Source organism: Macrosteles quadrilineatus, unplaced genomic scaffold, assembly GCF_028750875.1.
Source record: "Macrosteles quadrilineatus isolate MER2022 unplaced genomic scaffold, UCM_ALF_1.0 Scaffold_12__1_contigs__length_5162894, whole genome shotgun sequence".
Classification (NCBI taxonomy): Eukaryota; Metazoa; Arthropoda; class Insecta; order Hemiptera; family Cicadellidae; genus Macrosteles; species Macrosteles quadrilineatus.
In genome coordinates, this window is record NW_026542605.1 from 3,856,100 (window position 1) to 3,877,704 (window position 21,605).

General features: G+C 32.8%; 1 protein-coding gene across 10 annotated transcripts in view; it reads right to left on the reverse strand.

The window, feature by feature from the left end:
- Window positions 1-21,605, reverse strand: part of LOC129004874 (F-actin-monooxygenase Mical-like) — a 138,527-nt gene that overhangs the window by 36,724 nt on the left and 80,198 nt on the right. For 7 of the 10 annotated variants that reach the window (XM_054433562.1, XM_054433566.1, XM_054433564.1 and 4 more), the window contains 13 exons: window positions 20,989-21,176; window positions 20,036-20,362; window positions 19,407-19,508; window positions 17,568-17,708; window positions 16,864-16,966; window positions 15,875-15,892; window positions 14,632-14,867; window positions 11,734-11,856; window positions 10,806-11,012; window positions 9,456-9,539; window positions 5,846-6,091; window positions 3,525-3,660; window positions 2,810-2,943 (listed from right to left, as the gene is read on the reverse strand). In XM_054433562.1, coding sequence (XP_054289537.1) covers window positions 2,810-2,943; window positions 3,525-3,660; window positions 5,846-6,091; window positions 9,456-9,539; window positions 10,806-11,012; window positions 11,734-11,856; window positions 14,632-14,867; window positions 15,875-15,892; window positions 16,864-16,966; window positions 17,568-17,708; window positions 19,407-19,508; window positions 20,036-20,362; window positions 20,989-21,176 — 2,045 coding nt within the window. The remainder of the gene's footprint in view (window positions 1-2,809; window positions 2,944-3,524; window positions 3,661-5,845; window positions 6,092-9,455; window positions 9,540-10,805; window positions 11,013-11,733; window positions 11,857-14,631; window positions 14,868-15,874; window positions 15,893-16,863; window positions 16,967-17,567; window positions 17,709-19,406; window positions 19,509-20,035; window positions 20,363-20,988; window positions 21,177-21,605) is intronic. The other 3 variants (XM_054433565.1, XM_054433567.1, XM_054433568.1) reach the window with 3 other exon arrangements.

Below are 21,605 nucleotides of genomic sequence, written 5' to 3' on the forward strand. Positions count from 1 at the left end.
TTGAGTTTTATCACTTTTATTTCTTTACGACTTTCCCCAATTCTGTTTTATCATAAAAATAATAGTTTTATGATGACTGTTAAATGTTATCTCTAACTTAATCAGTATTTTCGTGAATATTGAATTTGCCGCTGGCCATTGCCTACTGCCATAAAACTGTTTATAGCTACATATTAAACTTGTAACTAATCTACAATCTTATTTTATAAATTAAAATATTTGTTATGGATATTTTATCTTTCTATTGACGACCATGGATATATACAAACTTTTGTCGTGATTTTAATTTCAACATCAAAATACAATATTGCACAATCGTGATATTTTAGGCCATTGACCTTTATTATGCATCCGGTATTGCTGTTTCAGAAGAGAAGCACGTTGATAAATTATAAATTGATATTCCCGTAGTTAAAAAGAATTATTTTATAAACCTATAAAACAAAATCATAAAATCTTACATAAAGATAACAATAACGGAAATTGTAAAAAGGGTATAAAGATAACAACGTCTTTTATTCTTTCTCTTTGTTCTTCTATTTCTTGGGTTTCCCTTCATCACGCATTCAACAAGTTGCCATGGTTACTAATCACCCATGTCGTTATCAGCTTTTGTGACATAGCTCACAGCAGGGGGTAAAACTTGACGAAAATCGGTAAATTTTTACCTATTATTTAATTACCAATGAATGTACTACTTTATTGGTATTGTATTAATAATCGGTCCAAATGGCAGATTTTTGTCAAATTTTACACCAAATTTATTGAAATTTCAAGGTGAATATTAATAAAACAATTATTACAGTACCAAATATTTGTATTCATTTAAAAGATTGATTTGTGGTATTGGGTTCCCCACTGAGTGCAGCTGAGCGGCACTAATGAGGGTCGGACCTTCTTGGGGGTGAACAATAGACGGCTTATCAGACCCTCCCCTCCCCCGTGGTCTGGAGAAAGCATGTAAACAAACTATTGCACAAGCGTGACTTGACATTGAGCTGCTTCAACTATAATTTTGTAAAATGAACTGTGATGTTTCAAAATAAAAAACAATAATTTGGGACCATACTGCTTAACAATAATGGACTGCAATTATTGTTGAACATTCAATCCATTTTTAACAAACTAAGATTATACGATTCAAATACAATTATAAAAATTATCTTGGTATTTTACTTGGGGTAATGAAGTTATGTAGGCTAGTGTAATTCTCGGTTCATCAAGGTTCTACTGAATTATGTTTGGCAGTGAATAAGTGTAGAATGCAATTTATAAATTCAGGGATACACACCTTTTACACAGTTATAAAGTCTAATTGCCCAACATCAAATCTTACTCTGTGATAATCCAAATTTTAGTTTCAGAAAAAAACTTTGCAAGAATTGTATCCATCTTATAACTTAACTAGTTTTGAAGCTGATAAAAAAAATGGTCTTTGCCATTACTTCATCATAACCTCCAGTTTTTCATTGTCATCTGCTGTGAACAGCTGTCAAAACTACACTGTCTTCTACTGAATGCTTTTATATGTTTTTAAAATTAAAAACAACTAGACATTGTGTTGGTTGGAAATAATTTACCAGTTTTGTGAAATTATCTTGTCAATAAATGTTTCAAACATGTTTATTCATAAAAACCCTTATCCTATTTTTAAACTGCTTTATCATGGCTATTCAAAGTATCTCAGAGTAAAATAGGTAAAGCCTTTATCTCAACTGTGATTTTTCTTGACACAATCCTCATAGTAGTAAAAGGTTTTGTTTTAATAATATGTGGTAGCCTACAGTAATTGTTGTTAGAAAACCATGAATGTAGGATACTATCCATTTTCATAGTAATGTCTATACTGTATTAAAGTTCAAAATAATGGTTTAGATACAGTTCTGAGAAGAAAACCGCAAAAATACGGGTAGCCGCGTACCGTACCGATTTTGTACCGAGAACCGAGGTACAAAATATTGTACCGTACCGAACCGTACCGACCTTAAATTTTCTGTACCGCAGACCCCTAATTGAAACTTTTGTTGTTGACAAACATAATACAGTCAAGAAACATATAAACCATAACAGTGAGGACTCTTAAATGTTTGTTTAAAGTAGGGATGGGTCGATTCTGATTCTTGATACCTCGATACCTTCGATACCAGCGGTATCAGAGAATCGCCGATCCTCGATACTTCCCTTCATTGTACTAGAGAACTGATTCTGAAAAATGGGGTTATGATGCAAAACTCAACAGACGTTGTAAAGCTAGGCACATCATAGTTTCTTTTGGAATACTCTTAAGTCAGCCAATATAAATAATTCCGTTTATTAGCTTACATTCGTAATGGTTTAATAATCCAAAATAGTGTGCCTTTGCATTTTGGAGGTTAACCCAATCATTTGTTTTAGCAATTTAAATTCACATATATACAATAAAAACATTCGTACAACAAAAGTAACTATGCCATCAGCTGTAACATTGTTGAAAAGATCTCAAACATCTGGTCCTCCCCATTGAGAAATTTAACAGTTTGATGTTAGGGTAATGATTTGAAGTCGCAACCTCTTTATGCTTATTAAAAGCTACTCCCACAGTTCAGTGTCTTCCTAAACTTAGTAAAGGGATAAGGTTGGACAACAATTAGACTCAATCTCAATCAAGTTGATTAAACAAAGTATAAATTTAGCTGTAGCTTGCACTAACTGTGGACTATCTAACCCGATCCTTTCAACCGCCTCTAAATTTTCAGTTTACTCTAATGACTGTTTAGGACTCAAATCAACACAGTATAACCACAATTAAGTTAATATTAATATGTTTTACCTTATCTTCATACTGTTCCCTGCTCCATTTCGGGACTTTGGGCTCCGTACGACCTTTCGAGCTTCTGCCAAATTTATTTTCTGTAATTTTCTTTTCAATTTCCTTCACGTTCCAATCGGATTTTTCAATTTTCCCTGAAAACATTTTGAGGTTAAGAAACATTGATACTCAATGCTAATTAGATCACATATCTCACTAAACAGTATTTCACTTTCATAGGTAAAGAAAATTTGTGTTTAACTGCAACACAATATTTTCTGGATAAATATTATTCAATCATAATATTTTATTTATAAACCAAATAATGTATTATATGTGAGATTAACTTTATAGGATAAAACTAATTATTTTTATTTACGAAGAAAATTGGTTGTTTTCTTGTTTTATGGTTGATTGTACATTTCATTTAGCATGGATGCTATTGATGAAACTAGTTCTACCATATGAATGGTGCAACTTTTAAAATTAGCGATTCTTTAATAATGGGAAGTATTAGCGTTCAATTAGGGGTATACAAACAGTGATTCTTGGTTCAAATTGAATATATAATAATATTTGTGAATAATGTTAACAATATTTGTAGAACTGTTTGAACTTTTTAATACTCACACTCCTTAGACTTCATTTAATAAAAACTACTAAATTTCAACTGAAAATATTTGCAACTGGTTAACGGCCAACCAATAAAAATTAATGGTCCAAAAACAAATCCTACCAATAGCTCTATGAAGATCTTTTGGCTTTTTGTCATATGCTCCTTTTAATTGGTCTTCAATGTGTTTCACCCGGCCAGAAAACTCTTGGTCCATAGAACCTCGCCTGACTTCAGCCAACAATCTCTGTTCTTTATCCTGAAATGTGGACGGTGAAATAAAAGCACTTAAAAGTAAAAAAAATAAAAAGTAAAAAATGTATTAGTAAATAAAAATCAAACCATAATTGAAAAGATTTTAAACTGAAATATTATTGTTCAATATGCAATGTGCTTACTACAGTAATAGCTGAAATATATCAAGTTTGGGGGTCTCAATCCCGGGCCTTCAATTCAATCCCAGGATTTCGGGATTGTATCAATTCCGGGATTATATTATATTAACTTTTGAGTCATTTTAAATGAGCGTGAGTTAAGTTATAATTGTTGAGTCCTCTAATGTTTTAAACTGGCCTTAACAGTGTTACACTGCGAAATTTTGCTGTTTTCTAAGTAAAGAAATATCACAACACGGAACTTTCATCAACCGTCTTTCTTATTTACAGTGTATAAATGTTGATATGTGACTTTTAAATCAAATAAACACATTAAAAAATTACGAGCAACTGCACTCGCAAGTAGTACATGTCAAGTTAATATGGAAACTAAATGAATCAAAATATAAAGATAAAAATATAATATGGGAAGAATCATGAGTGGCATCGTTAAAATTTTATGTTGACTGGCAGCAATAAAACAATTAAAGGTACTGTACAAACAATAAACCATCTGCTTATGTAGTAACGTGTGTGTAATTTAGGATTGTAAAAATGTTATCACCACATTTGGAAAGAAATACAAAGATAAAGTTATAGACCATAAATATGCAATCTTAATAATGAAATAATAAAATTTCATAGCGTTTATAGTTAATTGTTAGGCTTTTATTGTTATTAAGGGGAAAATATTTTAATTACTGATTGCCATGTTTTGTTTGCCACATAAATTGTGTTGTTTGCGTTAAATGACTAAAGTAAAACTCAAAATAACCTATAGGCGTGCTGTAATTATTTTCCAACTAATATAATAACATTTACACAAGGTAAATACATTTTGTCAAAAAAAACATGAAACATAATATATTTACAGTACGTTCACCTATTGAGTTTGATGATAATTAAACCGTGCAATAAAAATAGATCACAGTTTATACCATATTTCAAATATATATATATTTATCGTCCTAAAAATAAACCGTATTTTTGTATAAGTGTTATTGGACGTATTTTTATTTATTTTCCGTAAATAAAACTCCTCAAATTCACAAAAAAATAAATACAAACATAGGTTTTGAAATTCCAATATTCCCGGGATTAAAAGACATCAATCCCGTGATTTATAGATATTAAAAATCGAATAGGATCCCGGGATTGAGACCCCTAATCAAATTAAGAAGGATTTTTAGAAAGTTTATTTAATTTAAATCAGTTGCTGATATTTTGGAGTTATGAATAAAAAATATTTAAATAATGTTAATTAAGTTTAAACATAATTATCTCCATTGAAAATAACATTTTATTCAATTCATATAGCTCACACCAGAAGTATATAATGCTAAAAATGTACAAAACAGAAACATTTCAAATCAAATTTCAAAATAACTAAAGAAAACAAATACTTTATACACATTAGTAACAACACAAAACATGCAATGATTTACTTAAAATAAAGTAACGGTTAAAATGTGAGATCGTACAAAGACTTAAGCATAATCAAATAACTTCTCTTTTGCACCCTCAAAAACAATTCTTAAATTCAATTTTTTTTACAAGATAAAAGACACAAAAACATAATTTTAACAACCTTTAATTAAGGTAGTACACAAATTATTTATATCCAACTCATAAACTGAAAAAAGTGTATTTCACAATCATAGATCAAGATAGATTAAGATAGATTAAGAATAGATTGAGAAAAATAATTTTTATATTACTCCAAAGGGAGATAACGATAACAATTAATTGATTATTTCTTTTGAACACCTTTGTTGCAGAAATTATTGCTTCAAAATGAACTATGAAAAACAAATCCAAACGAAGACTTGGTCTTGGTAAACAACACAACTATCTGAAAAACATAAAAACACACAATGGTTAACACAAAATAGAAGACTGAAGTAAATCGCAAAACCACTAGTATTATTGACACACTGAAATGTTAACAAAAAATATAAAAACACATGTAGGGTAAACAGGATTATTATGTGATGTTAGCAGCGTTTGCGTTGGATAATATTAGAACATTCCGTGTGGTGAAGCACTCTCATTCATCGCAGTTTCGCTTACGGGATACAATATCTTCATTTCAATCTCTTTCACTCGATCACGAAAATCAGGTGCAGTCTGTCGGTAGACGAAGATTGAGTAATCTTCGAAAGGTGTTTTGTCGTCGTCATCGTCAGATTTCGCATTCCCACTCAACATCTGCATGCTTTTGTGGAACTGCTGAGTGGCCTTATGTCGAAGATACTGCCTCCTCATGATCCTTTCCATCTTCAACTTCTCCAATTCTTTTCTACACGCATCTCGGTCCTGTTATTCAACTAGATTTCTGAACAACTTGTCTACAGGTTGGGAATCAGTTGTGGACAAATAATTAATGAACAAATGGAAGGTCTAAAAAGAAAAGGAGGAAATGAGGACGGCCCACAAGATTTTTAATACATAAATTATTCATAATTGTCATTGATATTGTCTGGAAAGATGATACTTTATTGATCCCTTGATTATTTTCTGCTCTGTTCAGGTAACAGGGTACAGTAGACCGAACCTAGCTGAACTCGCTTTAACCGATAATCAGATTATCTACCCTTGCTCGTGAAATATTAAGTTTGTTTTAACCGACCTTGTTTTGAGAGCGGTTTGTTTAACCACCGCTTTCTAGGAATCTTGGCATTTCCGCTCACATGCTCGGCGATGGAAACAATACGCTAAACTACAGTATGTTACAGGCTATAAATAAACATCCTGTATTGTAACAAAATGGTTATTCGTACTGTATCTTTAATTCCAACGATAAGTTCTGTTCTGTACTGTATTACAATGGATTTTGAAAGTATCAATATTAATATTACTAAAGGTATTAAAACAAGAATTTTTATTGACTCTTGCCTTGGACTGTAATTTATTCCACTGAAAGTATTTGACTTAACCGGGCTTGGATTTATTTGTAACTTTGCTGTTGTCAATACTTAGTAAAAAAGAAAATAAGGATAGTTAATTTAGTATATAATACACGCACGACTTCAGAATAATGATTATAGAATTCTAAATAAATAGCACACAATTTTTTAAGTATTTAGTGATTGCCTGTTTTACCTGACCTTTTAACCCTCTATCTGGCGCTGGTCGATTTTAGACCACTAAAACGTGAGTTCTCAGTGGCGCTGGTCGATTATAGACCAAGATGACATGGGTCGGGTTTTTCTATTATTAAAATATGAAAACGCAATAAATCTTATACCATTAGAAAGATGAGATTCTGAGGATTCATTTTCATGCATAAAACATTATTCAGTGAGTATTATGTAGCGAGAAACGGTAGTTTGAAAAACTAGAGAGTTCAAAATAGATTTTGGCGGTGGAAAGTTTTGGTCACCTGACTACAAAAACAGCTGTTTTTGGCGATTGTCAATTAAATTGTATACAACATTAGTACATAATCTGAAACTACAATAAATTCCCTACAATTCCCTGTGAATCTATAAGGTTGATTGTAAAAATTTTATTTGTTTTTAAAAATGTCATAAATATTATGTTTTTGTAAAAAAATCTTCAAAATTATACATTCCGACGTAAATTTCTCTGACATTTTAGAATTCAACTAAATATAACTATATATTTTCAGAAAGATCTTTTTATTACCTATTGTACAGTATCATTTCATTTTTTGTTGATGCATTCTATTATTTCCTACGTGACAAAAAGAAATTTGTTAGTTTTTCAAAAAAGAAAATACGTATGAAGAATTTATTTTTTTATAATTTTATTTTTATGAGTATTTAAAAAACATTGATATTTCTACGTAGGGAATCATATTTCACACAAACTTTACATTTAGATAAAATGTGTAAACAATTATTTTGTGGTTTTCTTGTGGGTTGCTTTTGAAATTTCTAATTTGCATAATCCAAAAATTTGCAAACCTTTTGCTACTACGCCTAAACGCATTGCTAGAAAAAGAATATTTTTATATTATTATATTATAAATTCATCACTGAAATAGAAAATATATATATGTGTGTACTTATATTCACAAATAAATGTTCTGTGGCAAAATATATGATACCACTACAAAAGCGCCAAAATATACCCGCCACTGGTGAATAAAATGACCGCCAGATCTAGGGTTAAGCATTCGGACTTAGGTCCGGCTCCGTTAAGGTCGGTTAAGAGGGGGTCTACTGCAGTTAGCATTGTACTTTTCTTAGAGATTACTCTCCCAGTAAAACGTTAAATTATTCATACACCCTTGACAATAAGAAAAAGCTGTTGTCTACTGTTATTTTTGCAAAAATGAATTTCAATGTACCACTCTTTAATGTGGGTTTGTTACCCCATCTAGAGGACATTGCCCAGATGGAATTCAAGTTTTAAATGCAACGTTATCTTCCGTTGTAGTAGGCTATAAGTCATCATCATTTATGTGGTGGATTTAATAAAGGGAGGATCTACAACCCTTTCCAGACAATTGACAATTATAAGTCAAAAGGAAAAGACCACAAGAATGTTAAAAACCAATTTTGTCTAACATATTGGTTTTTACTATTCAATATGATAAAAGATTGGGAGCCTAAAACTAAAACTCTGAAACAAACAAATTGTAATGAATAATAATCAAAATACCAAATACACAATGGCATCATGCGGAAAGAGACAGTATTTAAAAGAACCCCAAGAACCACAACAGCCAGAAAATCTGTCTGGAAACAAGCAGGTTTTATGTAATACTTCAAAATTTCAATGATTTCAACTCCTAAAAAATCCCGTACATTGACAACTCAAGTAATTCTGTATAGAGGATGGAAATGTGGTCTTTTCAAGTCGGTTTTGTTAGTTGTGTTGTGTTTGTATAATAGTATTGTTTTTTATTTATTAAAAATCAGAATAAACTACATCAACACATTTTTTTCCTCTATACACAATCATTTTACGACACAGACGCTTACTTTACAAACTCCCAACAGTTCCAACTTCTTGACTCTTTCCCGGCAAGGAGTTCTTCTAGTCAACAAATATTCCTGAATACATGGACTTAAATATACTTTTTTCTCTCTGCTCAACCCTTCCAAGCTTTTTCTCACGATTCTTTCAACTATTTTCTTTTGCCGTGTCACTTGCATGTCCTGTTATTGCAAAAATGTTGGTGACAATTAATCAATGATATACTGACAGCTCAGTATTTGATAAATTCCAAGTAAAACCAAACAATACTACTTTGAAATTGTTAAATCAACTTTTGAAATCATATTTAAAGGAAAAGTAAAGTAACTTACTCAGTAATTGTTTTGGAAAGGGGTACAGTTCAGCTTGATAACAAAATATAGTCCCTTTTATAATTAAGTAATCAGTAACATAAAACATATTTTAAAAAGTCACACATGATGCAAAACACAACCAAAAAAATACAGCAACAAAAAATCTGCTTCTATATGAAAAAGTTCATATACGCGTGTCTGAATGTGACAAAGTGCTTTACAAATTTTAAAATGCAAAGAGTTGGTAATGAAATAGAAGGCTAGTAAATATGTTGAAAAAAGATATTTAGTTTGTAATCAAATTGATTTTAATTGTTTTTTTTTGTCAGAGCTTTAACATTACAATGTACACATGATGGTAAATCACAATATGGGGGATGTTATCTGAGCGGGGTGGTGGAGGGGGTCACGGAACTTACAGCCAATGAGGCTCTCTCTAGTTGGCGTTCTAGACATCCTCCTGGAATATCTTCGTTGAGCTCTATTCGTGGTAATCTCCTACGCTAAACCGCCCCACAGAAACACCAATACACATCTTACAGCACTTAATATTATTCCAAGGCGTAGCTTAATTTGTAAAAAAAAGAGAATATCTACATTTTTAGGTATTATTTCTGCAGCAGTACAACTTTTTCTTAAGAATAGCTGATTGTTATCATATTTAAAAATTAAACTCAAATTTGCAAAAAATAACTAAACTGGAAATATTGTCATATGTTCTTTAACATACAGATATAAAGACACTTTTTTATCAATCTCCTTTTCCCATAACAAATCAAGTAATATGTCCTGTGCAACTTTTAAAATAAGTTATACCATATACTACACTATTCTTATTCATATTTGGACAAAAAATGAAGCAAACCTAAAAACATTTGGTTTGAAAAAAATATAGAAGTTTAAAGTTATCTTATATTTCTTAGGAAAAAATTAGTAGAAGAAATAAAGTATGTATAAAAGGAGATACCCCCGCCGCAGCAAACCTGCCGACTAAGCGAATTTCCATTTGTCTTGATTGATTTTCAATTAAATATATTTTAATAACATTAGGTTTAACCAGTACCTAGGTTTGCTGCTACAAGGAAACTAATATAGTGTGTTTTTTTTTGTAAAATATTGATAGCTTAGTACAAAAAAAAATATTTGATCAAAATACAAAATATATCCATAAACAAGCAAACTACAACGTTTGACAATATTCTCCATAAGAAAAACATGGGAATTTTAAATTTACAATTTTTTTAATTTTCTCCGTTACTATTAACCGAACAAAAATACTTTTTTTTATATACTAAATTAATTGTTTTTTTAAGCTCTTTAAAAAGGTTTCAAGAGAAATTGGGAAATTTTGTGTTTTGAGGGTCAAAAGTGAGAAAAACCAATTTTTACCCCATAAAACCCCCCCGGAAAGCCCCGTTCCCATGGTCCGATCATGCTGGTTCGCGAACTCATTCAAGTTTATCTCGCTTTACACCTTTAAACCAAATTTCATCAAAATCGGACAAAAATTACTCAAGTTATCGCGTTCACGGACGTATATATATATATAAGTCTATATATATATATACATATATAAAAATTTGAACGAATGGTGTTTTTGGCCTCTGGGAACATCAAAATGAAAAAGTAAATCGGTCCCGGGTCTAGGTCTTACCGTGCCACCTACGGTAATAGCTACTTCCCTATAGGGAAATTCGCTAATATACTTGGATATTAGAAGATATTAAATCAAGACTTATGAATCTTATAAGAAGTGAAAAGTGTCGTACCAGGCTAGGAGAGGCTTTGTCGCTTCGTCGTTTGCGCGCACGCCGAGGTGTCGTGTCTGAGTGTCTCGGGTGTCTACGGTCTCGTGGGGAGGTTAGTCGCGTGTGCTGCGTCGTCCGCTGGTGTGACGTGGACAGCTGGGTCAGATTACGCAACTTGGTGTTCATCATGGTAACATTGTTCTGTTCCTTTAACAACTCACTCTCATCCTAGGAAAAAAGAACAAAACAATAGAGTCATTAACATAATAACAGTATCAAAAAGAATCTTGAAGATAAAAAAGTAATCAGCTTATATGGATAAAAAACTGTTTATAACTTTGTTAATACATTTGGTAGTTGATAACTCTATATTTATCAAAATAGTCCTGTGATAAAAAAAATTATATGGATATGATTAGTTAAGTTAATTATAATCTGACATAGTACACCAAGAAACTTAGTAAAACAAAATAAAAAGTTAAATTTTCTATTCACCCATAATAGAGGGGGGATATTTTATTCAATTTGCAGCATCCTTTATACCCTGGAAGTAAAATTGTTTGAGTAAAAGAAAACTAAAAAAAAAATAAAAATAAAAATAGTTATTTTGCAGGGTAATAAAGTATTAATACATATATTTGAACAATTACTATACTGTAACATAAAACCTTTTTTTATTACAAAGTAAAAAAATAAAAATTTAATACACTGTATACGATGGAAAAAAAGAATTAGACATGGAATATAGAGGGAGTATGTGTAAGCGATTGAGAACTTGAAGGAGTGCAGGTTTTTATAAATTATATATAAATAATTACAATTACAATTACAGAATAATTACAGATCGCTTCAGGAGGAGTATTTGTAAAACAAAAGCAGGAGTGTAGTATAAGAACTCCGCTCAATAATCCAGTGTGCTTGGTTATCAATGTTTTGCAAGGCTACTCACCAACTTAGGGTGTTTGATGTGAGGTATCTCGCCACGGAATGTGTCATAGATCTGAGAGAGGTAGGACAACATGGCGAGTGTGTCTGGTACTTCACACTGCTCCATCTCCAGGCCAGTCATAACCTAACATGTACAACTTTGTCAGATAACAGTAACATACATGTCTGAAATATACATTAAAATTTTACGGAATTGGGACATTAATTTAACTCTTTGAATAACATAAGCGAATACACTCATGCACCATGCACACAGTGTAGTTTTTTTATTTGTATCTGTAGCTAGTTATCAAAATACTTTCTTTGCGTTTGGGCATTCTCCCACTGCTATATGCTAGGTAGTATGGAGTCGCACAGTTTGTTATTTTTTAGCTTATAGTTAAGCATTGTAAACTTGGTGTTTATGTGTGGCTTTCCATTGCTGAGAAAATTTATAAAATATAAATTTCTTGGAACTTAAGTCCAAACAAGTTTAAACAATATACAAAGGGTTAAAATCTCTCCTCCAGCAATTTTCAAATTTAAATCCAGCAAATTCCAATGCAACATTTAAATTCAATAGTTCCTGTAAATTTCCAGCAGAGTAACAGATTGTTCTGGCAGGGTAACAGAAAGTACAGTAAGTAGAAAACCAGGTCAGGCCCAGGGCCGGATCTAGCATTATGGCGCCCCTAGGCCCAAATAATTTTCCGCCCTTAGTCTGGCCACAGCTATCATGCCCATAGGCCTAAGTTAATTGCTTGAATACCACTCCTGGTCGGAATTTTATCATTGCAAGTTTTTTGAAGAATTTACTCGTTTTCCTTAATAAAGTGCAGCCTTAAACACTTCAGCAATTTTATGCTTTTAGTAAATGCTCACGTTTGTGGGACTGAAACAATACAACTCAACCCACCGAGCATTCCTGCAAAAAACATGGCCATTGATTCCAATTTCAGGCCCAAAAACATGAACTCCATACAGTTCGTGATACCATAGATTAAACATACTCCTTTAGTAGATTTGTCATCATTATGGACTAGCTGAAAACAATTCTTGTCATTTAAACTTAGTTTATCCTAAATAAAACGATGTAATCATAAACAATAGGTAGTTTCCTGGTTATATTACAAGAAATTAAAACACACATCATAGAACTAACCCTAAAATAATAGAAACAAAAGTAGGCCTATGTCAAAACTAACGTCCAGTGTCACCAACATGAACTAGACATGAAAAAATTTGAATTAACAATTTGATAGCTAGTCGACTTAAGTTATATTTAATCTACTGCATCTAGGTTATATTTCCAAAGCAAAACAGAGCAATATTCCGGCCAACCCTATCGATCCTTAGGTCTGAGGAGAAAAATACAGCATTAATGGTGCTTTGGAAGGTATTGAATTTGTCGAAAACCTGTTGCAAACTGAGATTAATATTTTTTCGTTAATTTTAAAGATAAATTATTCATTTTTTTTATATATTCAACACATATATTTTAACTTGATCCTGCAGATTGTTGTAAACTAATCAAAAGATTAGTCAATAACTTTTGTTTTGTGAGTTATTTGTTTTTTATGTTTGGTGGCAACAGTGTCTAGCACGCATGCACCCTTATCACTCCGATCAGTAGCACCGAGCCAACGTAGTGGCAATACGATTCGGGCGCTCGACAACATCCCTACAGCCTATTTCCGTACCACTGTTCGTTACCAATGTTTTAACAAAATTTATGCGTAGTTCTGAAAAATAGTTTAAATCTTCTAACAATTATTTCATCCTATAAACTTCAGAATCAGAATGCTTTATTAGCATGAGTTTTTTTATCAACTATAACTACTTTTTTTTTTAATAGGTACCTATTTAAAAAAATATGTCTTCCTCTCGGCCTTGCGCCCTCTGAAAGCTTGTGCCCATAGGCCCGGGCCTGCCGGGCCTATTGGGAAATCCGGCCCTGGTCAGGCCGGGTCGAGTAAAACATTGGTCCTTAGGTCTCAGGTCAAAATTAACTAATGCCAAATGAAGTTGCTTTGAAAAATATTTATGTGATACTAATGAATTGGTTCATAAAATGATATTCAGGATTTCTCTTAAAGGGGTAGCCATTTTTGAATTGATATAACAGTCACGTCAAACACACTATACATTTGAAACACTACAGTTATAACATTTAATTTATGATATATGCATATTATATGTTTAGACTACTATAGTATCCAACGTCTATGATTATTAATTTTGTATATACTCCAGAAATGTGTTTCTTTTTTTTCAAATCAAGAATTAATTGAAAATGATTTTTCAATGACAACTATTTAAAGAAAGCGCACCATTATTTTAAAGTTCCACCATTTTGTTCTGATTGGTAAGAATCAAGTGGGGCTGGGAGGTATTTTTTTTTTACATATGCGTTTGTTGCAGCTGCAAAAATTCCAAGTAGCAACCTCGAAGTTAGCAAAAGTTCGAAATTAGCAACCTCTTTGTGGGACACCCTATAAAATCAATGAACCCAAAAACTTTTACAAGCAGACTGAAACCTTTCTTGGTTTAAAATGCTGATGGTGATGGGGAACAATTTCAACTTTAATGAATAAAGTTGTTTGTCTTTCTTTGCGGAAAGTAAATAAAAGAAACGTCTTATAACACTTGAAACATATATTTACGCTTATACTGTTACTCACAAGACGGTAAATATACAAAAAAGATGGTAAGTGGTGATCAATTTCGATTGGACACTCCAATCATCATCAGACTCAATAGGCTCTTTCTTGTACCAGAGTTCAAAAGTCATGGTTGGATAATAACGAGCATCAAAACTAGGGTTTGGAACTATTTCCTTACAAAAAAAAAAAAAAAAAAAAAAAAAAATGACAAAACAAAAGTATTTAAAACAAAAAATACAAAACATAGAGGGACATACCGGTGGAATGCCCAGCTCCCTCTCCAGTATGTCGAAGGCCAGCTGGTTGTTCTTTGCTACGTCCTGTGGCACGAGAGAGTGGAAGTCTACGAGGTCCGGCCTGTAGCGGTGGATGATGGCACACAACGCCAGACCATCCTTGAATGAGCTGCTCATGTCGTTGATGTGAACACTGTCATACAGCGCGACCTGCTTCTTGAGCCAATGTAGCAGAGTGTCGGGGTGAACCTGAGTATCTACAACAATCACCAAACACTTATCATGATGAAACAAGATGTCAGGGGTTAATCAAATAACTTAAGTCATAAAACAGCACAACATTGATAATTAATTTTTTTAGACAACTTATTCAGAGAGACAATCATTGGAGCAGATTGAAGAGATCCTTTATAAGAATTAAATATCAGTGTCATGTTTTGTGAACTTTTATTTTGAGCCTGAAATCAATAAATTATCAGCTAGCTTAAAAACACCGAATTAATTACAAAAAATTCACATGACTACAAGAGGTATAAAATCATCAGTCGTTCCAGACAACTGAATATTGTAAAAAAACAACTTTACACCAATTGATTTATTTACTGTGGATTACTTTTAAACTTTTAACATGGTAAAAATACAGTAGTTACCAAACAGTGCTGTGTACAATTCTGTATTTGGAGATTGTACAGCCAATATTTGGCAACATTGATATTTTAAACAATTGAAAAGATCTATCATATTCAACCAAACCTATAACCAGTTTATTAGCTAATAGCTACAAATATTGTTTGGAAAGTACAATCTATCCATTCCGATGACAATAGACTAAACAATTACTCATTAAATTTTGTAGTATTGGTTAGCAAGTTTTTTTTTATTCTCATACTAGAACCATTAAATTACAAATGACAATAGAGACACAAAGCAAACATATAGATATTGAAATACGAACATTGACTTTGTTATAATTTCTTTCTGAGACTAGTATAAAAAAATGCATGAATAAAAAAACAATTCAACAAAGTCATGCTGAAAAAGCAAGCACTGGATATTTGAATAAACAATACTTTAACCCATGCTGGATTGAACACAAATCACTGGGTTTTATATAAAATTTTAAACAAAGTATGACATTTCAGGGATAAACATATTCCATCAGGCAGGTAAAGGGGGGAAATCACAAAAAAGCTCTCCTGAAGCACATGAAGAGGTACGTTGACCACAGGGTACATCGGACAAAACCAAAATATGAAACACTAACCCCTTCTGTACACCACGGCTGCACCCCGTCAATGGAAAAAAGATAGATAAATTATCAATATGAATACACCGTATCTGCTGATAGATGTAAGTGAGGATATGAGACATTGCATTAATAATATACAAACCCTATTCAAAATACATTGCACATAGAATTGCTTATGCCATCCTCGAGCGCTGGATGCGCTGCATTCAGTCTTCCTGTTCAAAACTTTAACCCCTGCTACAAGAAACCTGCAGACTAAGCGAATTTCCATTTATCTTATTGAATTTTCAATTAAATATAATTAAATAACATTAGGTTTAACAAGTACCTAGGTTTGCAGCTACAGGAGGGTAATAAAGTGTGTTTTTTTAGTAAAATATGAATAGCTTAGTATCAAATAAATAAATTTGCCAAGTTTTATCAGAATATATCCATAAACAAGTAAAGTTTACTTATTCTCCATAAGAATAACATGGGGATTTTAAATTTTTAATTTATTGAATTTTCTTTGTCACCAATACTTGAATAAAAAACAATTCAATTTACTAAATTATTTGGTTTTTTAAGCTCTTCAAAAAGGTTTAAACAGAAATTGATAAATTTTATGTTTTGAGGGTGAAAATGAGAAAACCCATTTTTACCCCCATAACACCCCATTCCCATAGCCCAATCATGGTGGTTTGTGGACTCATTCAAGTTTATCCCGCCCTACACCTTCAAGAAATTTCTTTTAAATTTGAGTATTGAAAGTGACAAGCATGATTGTCACAACCAAGCTTAGAATTTGTCTCACTCTGGTTTATCACAGGGCTGATCACATCTGTAAATCTTTCAACACTTAATTCTTAACCCTTCATTGAACACTCATAGCGATAAAAATAACTTTACTTCGTAGGCTTATTCCTAGATGGACCGCTCATAATAAGGAAGTGTATTTCATGAGATAAACACAATCTTAACTTTTTATATCTCTTTAAATAAATATAAACTTGTCAGATACTAACCTCTCTTTCTTCGCTTCTTAGGCTGGTCTTGTAGAGCCAACGAGGGAGCAGCGAGTAAAGCCTCTACCACCCCGGCTGCATCTGACGTAAACAAACCGCGGACCTGTCCACAAACAATGGTTGTTTTAATGAGCTCAACAATATTTAGATAATTTACAACTTTAATAAAACTTAACACTCCTAGGTTTTCAGTCTAAAGTCCACTGCTATCACTATCAAGTAAGATTCATTCAACTTACTTCTGCAGAATGGCCAGATATTAGGAGGGTGTCCTGACATAATACTCAGCAAAATTCCGGAACAAAATCAAACTATCTTGGGAAGATAAATAACTAGCTTCCACCAATTAGGAAGTTTTTTAGAAAGTAATGTCCAATGCCTGAAAATTCATAAGTATTCTGGGCAGGATTTAACATATTTTGGGAATATTTCAGAATGCAATCTTATCACAGGAGAAGTTTGTCAAGTTTGCAAACCCAAAAATATATAAATAAAGATTATAAGATTCAACAAGTAATTACAAACACAAGGGATCAATGTCGCAACAAAGAGACTGTAACATATCGAATGCCAAATAATTTAGAGGTCAATTTTACAGTTTAAAATTGATATTTAGACTATATCATTGAAAACCCTGTGCTTTGAAGAGAAAAACAACACAAGTTGCGATGAAATCGTCAGCGTTTACTGATACACTGACTCACCTGAACCGGCATCACACACCGACTGTTGAGGTTAGGATACCTCGTATGCGGGTCAAGCGTGTAAGATGTCGCGTCCCTCTGCAGGTTCTCTGGCGTCGTCTGCGCCAAGATGCGGTAGATGCTTTCACGCTCTGCAACCACCTGTCACAATATACATAGTTGGTGTATCATAGAACTCGGAATAGGTAATGATATAATAATAATAATTTGAAAGGCTATTAATGCTACTAACAAAAGGTTGATGACAGTAAAATTAGCCAGGGTTTGAACCATTCTCTTGCCAAAACATAAAATATACCATTGGCATTAAATGACAGGAATAAAATAAAACAAATGATACAATCAAATGCATAATAGAATAAAAACAATCCATATAAATTCATCCATTTAACCCTCCGAGTGTTGTGTCGAAAAATCGACACATAACACACTTTGTGTAGTGTTTTGTGTCGATTTTTCGACTCACAAACACTGTTTACGGCGAAGGCTCTGTGACTGACAAAATCGGATTGAACTGGATCGAGTTAGGTATAGTTTTATTTGGCAGATTCTAAGCTTTCTCCCGAGGTCTGTCTCTAAGCGCTTTTTTTTCTTGAGCCGATCATAATTGTAGCAGACAGCTGACGTGCGTATTTGCAAACAGCTTGGTTAACCTCGCACCGATGACTGATGTGTTTTATTACGTTTATCATTGTTTTAGTGTTAAAAATCAAAAGTAGTGATATACGTGGTGCATTATAAGAAGATTTAAGTGATTTTGAAGGGCTGGTTGATGATCCTGAAGAAGTAGGTAGTGATATTGATGTAAATTGTCAGCCAGATTCCTAGCTATGGTTAGGCTATGCATTCTTAACTAAACACTATGTACTGAAATCTGTTTTTTGCCCATAACTTATTTATTTGCAAATCTACTTCCTTATATTATTATATATTTGTAATCCTCATAAAATTTAGAACAAAGTGGCTATTTTCAAATATTTATAGGCCTGTAATTTATACAATTTCATTGAGCGCAAACTTATTTTTTTTTTTTTGAAAATTTTCCAAAATATTTTTTTTTTACCTAAAAATTTTTTTTGGAACAAATGTTCCTTATGTTTTATGTATAATATTGAAGCCCATGATTTTCCAAACAAAATGGTATATAGAACAGTATAATTAACATTGTTTTTAAGCTTCTCAGATCCGTTTTAATAAAACCTTGCAAATGCGCAAAAAATAGGCAAACATTAAGGCCAAAACTAGGGACACTCGGAGGGTTAACTAACATCAGGTCTGATTGAAAAATGATTTTTTCACTATCATTTAACTCTTTTAGCCGTGAAGTGACCAGTTCAGTGTTCAAGTCCATATTTTTGCCATTTTCCACAGTTTAACGAATGTTAGGACTATGAACTATTTAATTGTTGATATGTTTGTGAAATTTGTTTGACAGTTGCATGAAAAATCTATAAAAAAATCATAGTGAGTTTTTTTGATTAATTATGTTTGAATTGTAATTGATCTATATAACTTATAGTTTATCTTCGCCTGTGGCATTTATTTTAAGTTTTTTTAAAAGGAAACAGTCCAAATCCATCTTATATATTATCTAATATCAACCTTTCCGTTAGGTAGTATCATTAATCGATAGACCAATGACATAAGGCATCTGGGTCTGGAAACAAACTTGCTTGGAATCAAACCAGCGACCTTCAGATATGAAGGCGAGAACTATGATCACTCGGCTATACAGATAAGTATACTATAAATTTGAACTAAAAATTATATTTAGAGTACACAATTATTTAATAGGTAACCTAAAGGTTTTCTGTGTAGGAATATCGGAGGTGTACTCACCTCTAAAGGGTTGTTGCCCAAGCCCCAACTCCGAACGGCCCAACAAGCATCCATGGAGGATAAGAACCCTCGGGCACAACCGGACCCTGTCGGCCAGAATGGCTGAAAACAAAACAAAGGTAGAGTACAGAAACACTACAGCTAAATAAGTTATACGCAGGTATAACGAATGTAAAAAAACCAAACATGTAGTTTTAGTGTGTACAAAATAACTCTGAGATACTAAACAAAATATTGTATTATATAAATACTAAAATAAAAGCAAAACAGTCTGTGACCTCCTATAGCGACACTAGCGCTAGCAGGTGTGATTCAATGGACTACTTAGGTCATGTTCTGTGTTCTAGCTACCTTGAACTTGCTAAATCCAGGCAGACTTTTACTTGTATATGCATGCTAATGGATTAAAGTGAAGGTGTATAAGTCAATCAGGTCGTACAAAAACCCAGTTGACACTTCAAATCTAAACTGTACAGACAAATTTTAAGTGGCAGATAATCCATGATATTGCTTATTTCACACACCATTGAAACTCGCATCACTCTCCTTACCGGACTTTTGAAAACAAATCAACGAAAGAAATGTTCAACTCCCTTTCAAAATAACAAACTAATCATGGTCAAACACACCTCAAGCAGACTGTCCCCGACCAGTGTCATGAGCAGTCGATGTCCCCACCTCTCCACCACTCGACTAGCGTTCTCTGCTGCATACATTGAGGTAAAGTCAAACATCGCCACGTCCGCCTGGCCGTAGTGGTTCACCGCAAACTCGAGATGAGGTAGCTTGTAGTTGGTGGAGAAGTCCGCTGCTTGACGAGCGTACTCTTCCAACGCCGCCTTGTCCACGTTGTCCGGTGACAACAGTTTGGCAGTGTCAGGATAGTCCATGAGAATCACACCTTTTTCGATGAGGCTAGTTTTCTTCGCTGTCATTACAAAGTAGTGCGTTTCGTCCTGGAAAATTGACACGGTACATTGAAGAGTAAGTAGTAGGATTAGAAATCATCAAATTACGTTTAAATATTTTACCTAAGGTCAATTTCCTTAGTTGAAAATGCTGTCAGTGACAGTGGGATAGTCTAATGCTTTGTGTATATAGTGTAAAAAGTTTGTGTTTCTTGTGCCAGTTTGGACTTTTTCCCATTCAGCCTGCTATTTTCACTAAAAATCTTAAGAACCTAGGCCTTTGTGCTCAATGTTCCATCTTTGACAAATAAATAAGATAAACAATAAAGTGTTCACTATTCAATCCATAAATCCTAAATAAAATCTATTACTTTTAATCTCAGATTGCTTCTTCAAAACTAACTTTGAAAAGGAATTTTTTTTAAAATTAATATAGACAGTTTTTCTCATTTAGATTTGCTGTTTCCTAGATAGCTGGGTCAACAGGCCTACTCCACTAAAATGAGGTATTGTACTATTAGTTTATAAAGAGACCTGAATTTCAACCTTGTCATCCAGGATTGAAATATCAAACTCACATGCTCAACTTAAAAACCTTTCTATGAAGCACCACCTTGACGTTTACCACAAATCTGATACTCTACAGTTGTAACAGGTATTCAAAGTGGTTTTACCTTGTAATAGACTATGTTTTCGAGATCAATGCCAGTCGTTGCGTAGAGATCTTTGAAAAACTTTTGGTTGAATATGAATGCCACACCACTGATCTCTTCCACTCTTGCCTCTGCTTCGGAGCGTTTGTTGATGAAGTTGGCAGTGATCGCTATTGCCAACTTCCCTCTGAACTCCTTCCGCTTGAAGCCTGATGAACAGAAGATATGGATAACACAGGATACTAACTTATATCCAACCCATAGAAAATTTGTCACTGATTAACAATTAGTTTTGGGTAGGCCTACTTAAGTACTTTAGAGAAATCATATTTAAATGCAGTGTAAATTTGGCCGTAGGTTGTTTTATAACTCAAAATTCAAAATAGTTAAACAAATCCAAACAATAATATATATATCCATATACATATACTGCATATAATATATATGTTTATATATGTCTAAGATCAAATTTATAATTTGTTGGGTAGAAGGTAGAACCGTTCCTTAATTGTTGAGAAACAGTCTTGTCTGCACTTTTTAGCTAACCTTTGGTTTCTAATACAATGAATTATGTAAGTGTTGTTAAAATAAATTACATTTGTTGTTACTGAATCAAATTTTACGGGACTATTTAAGTA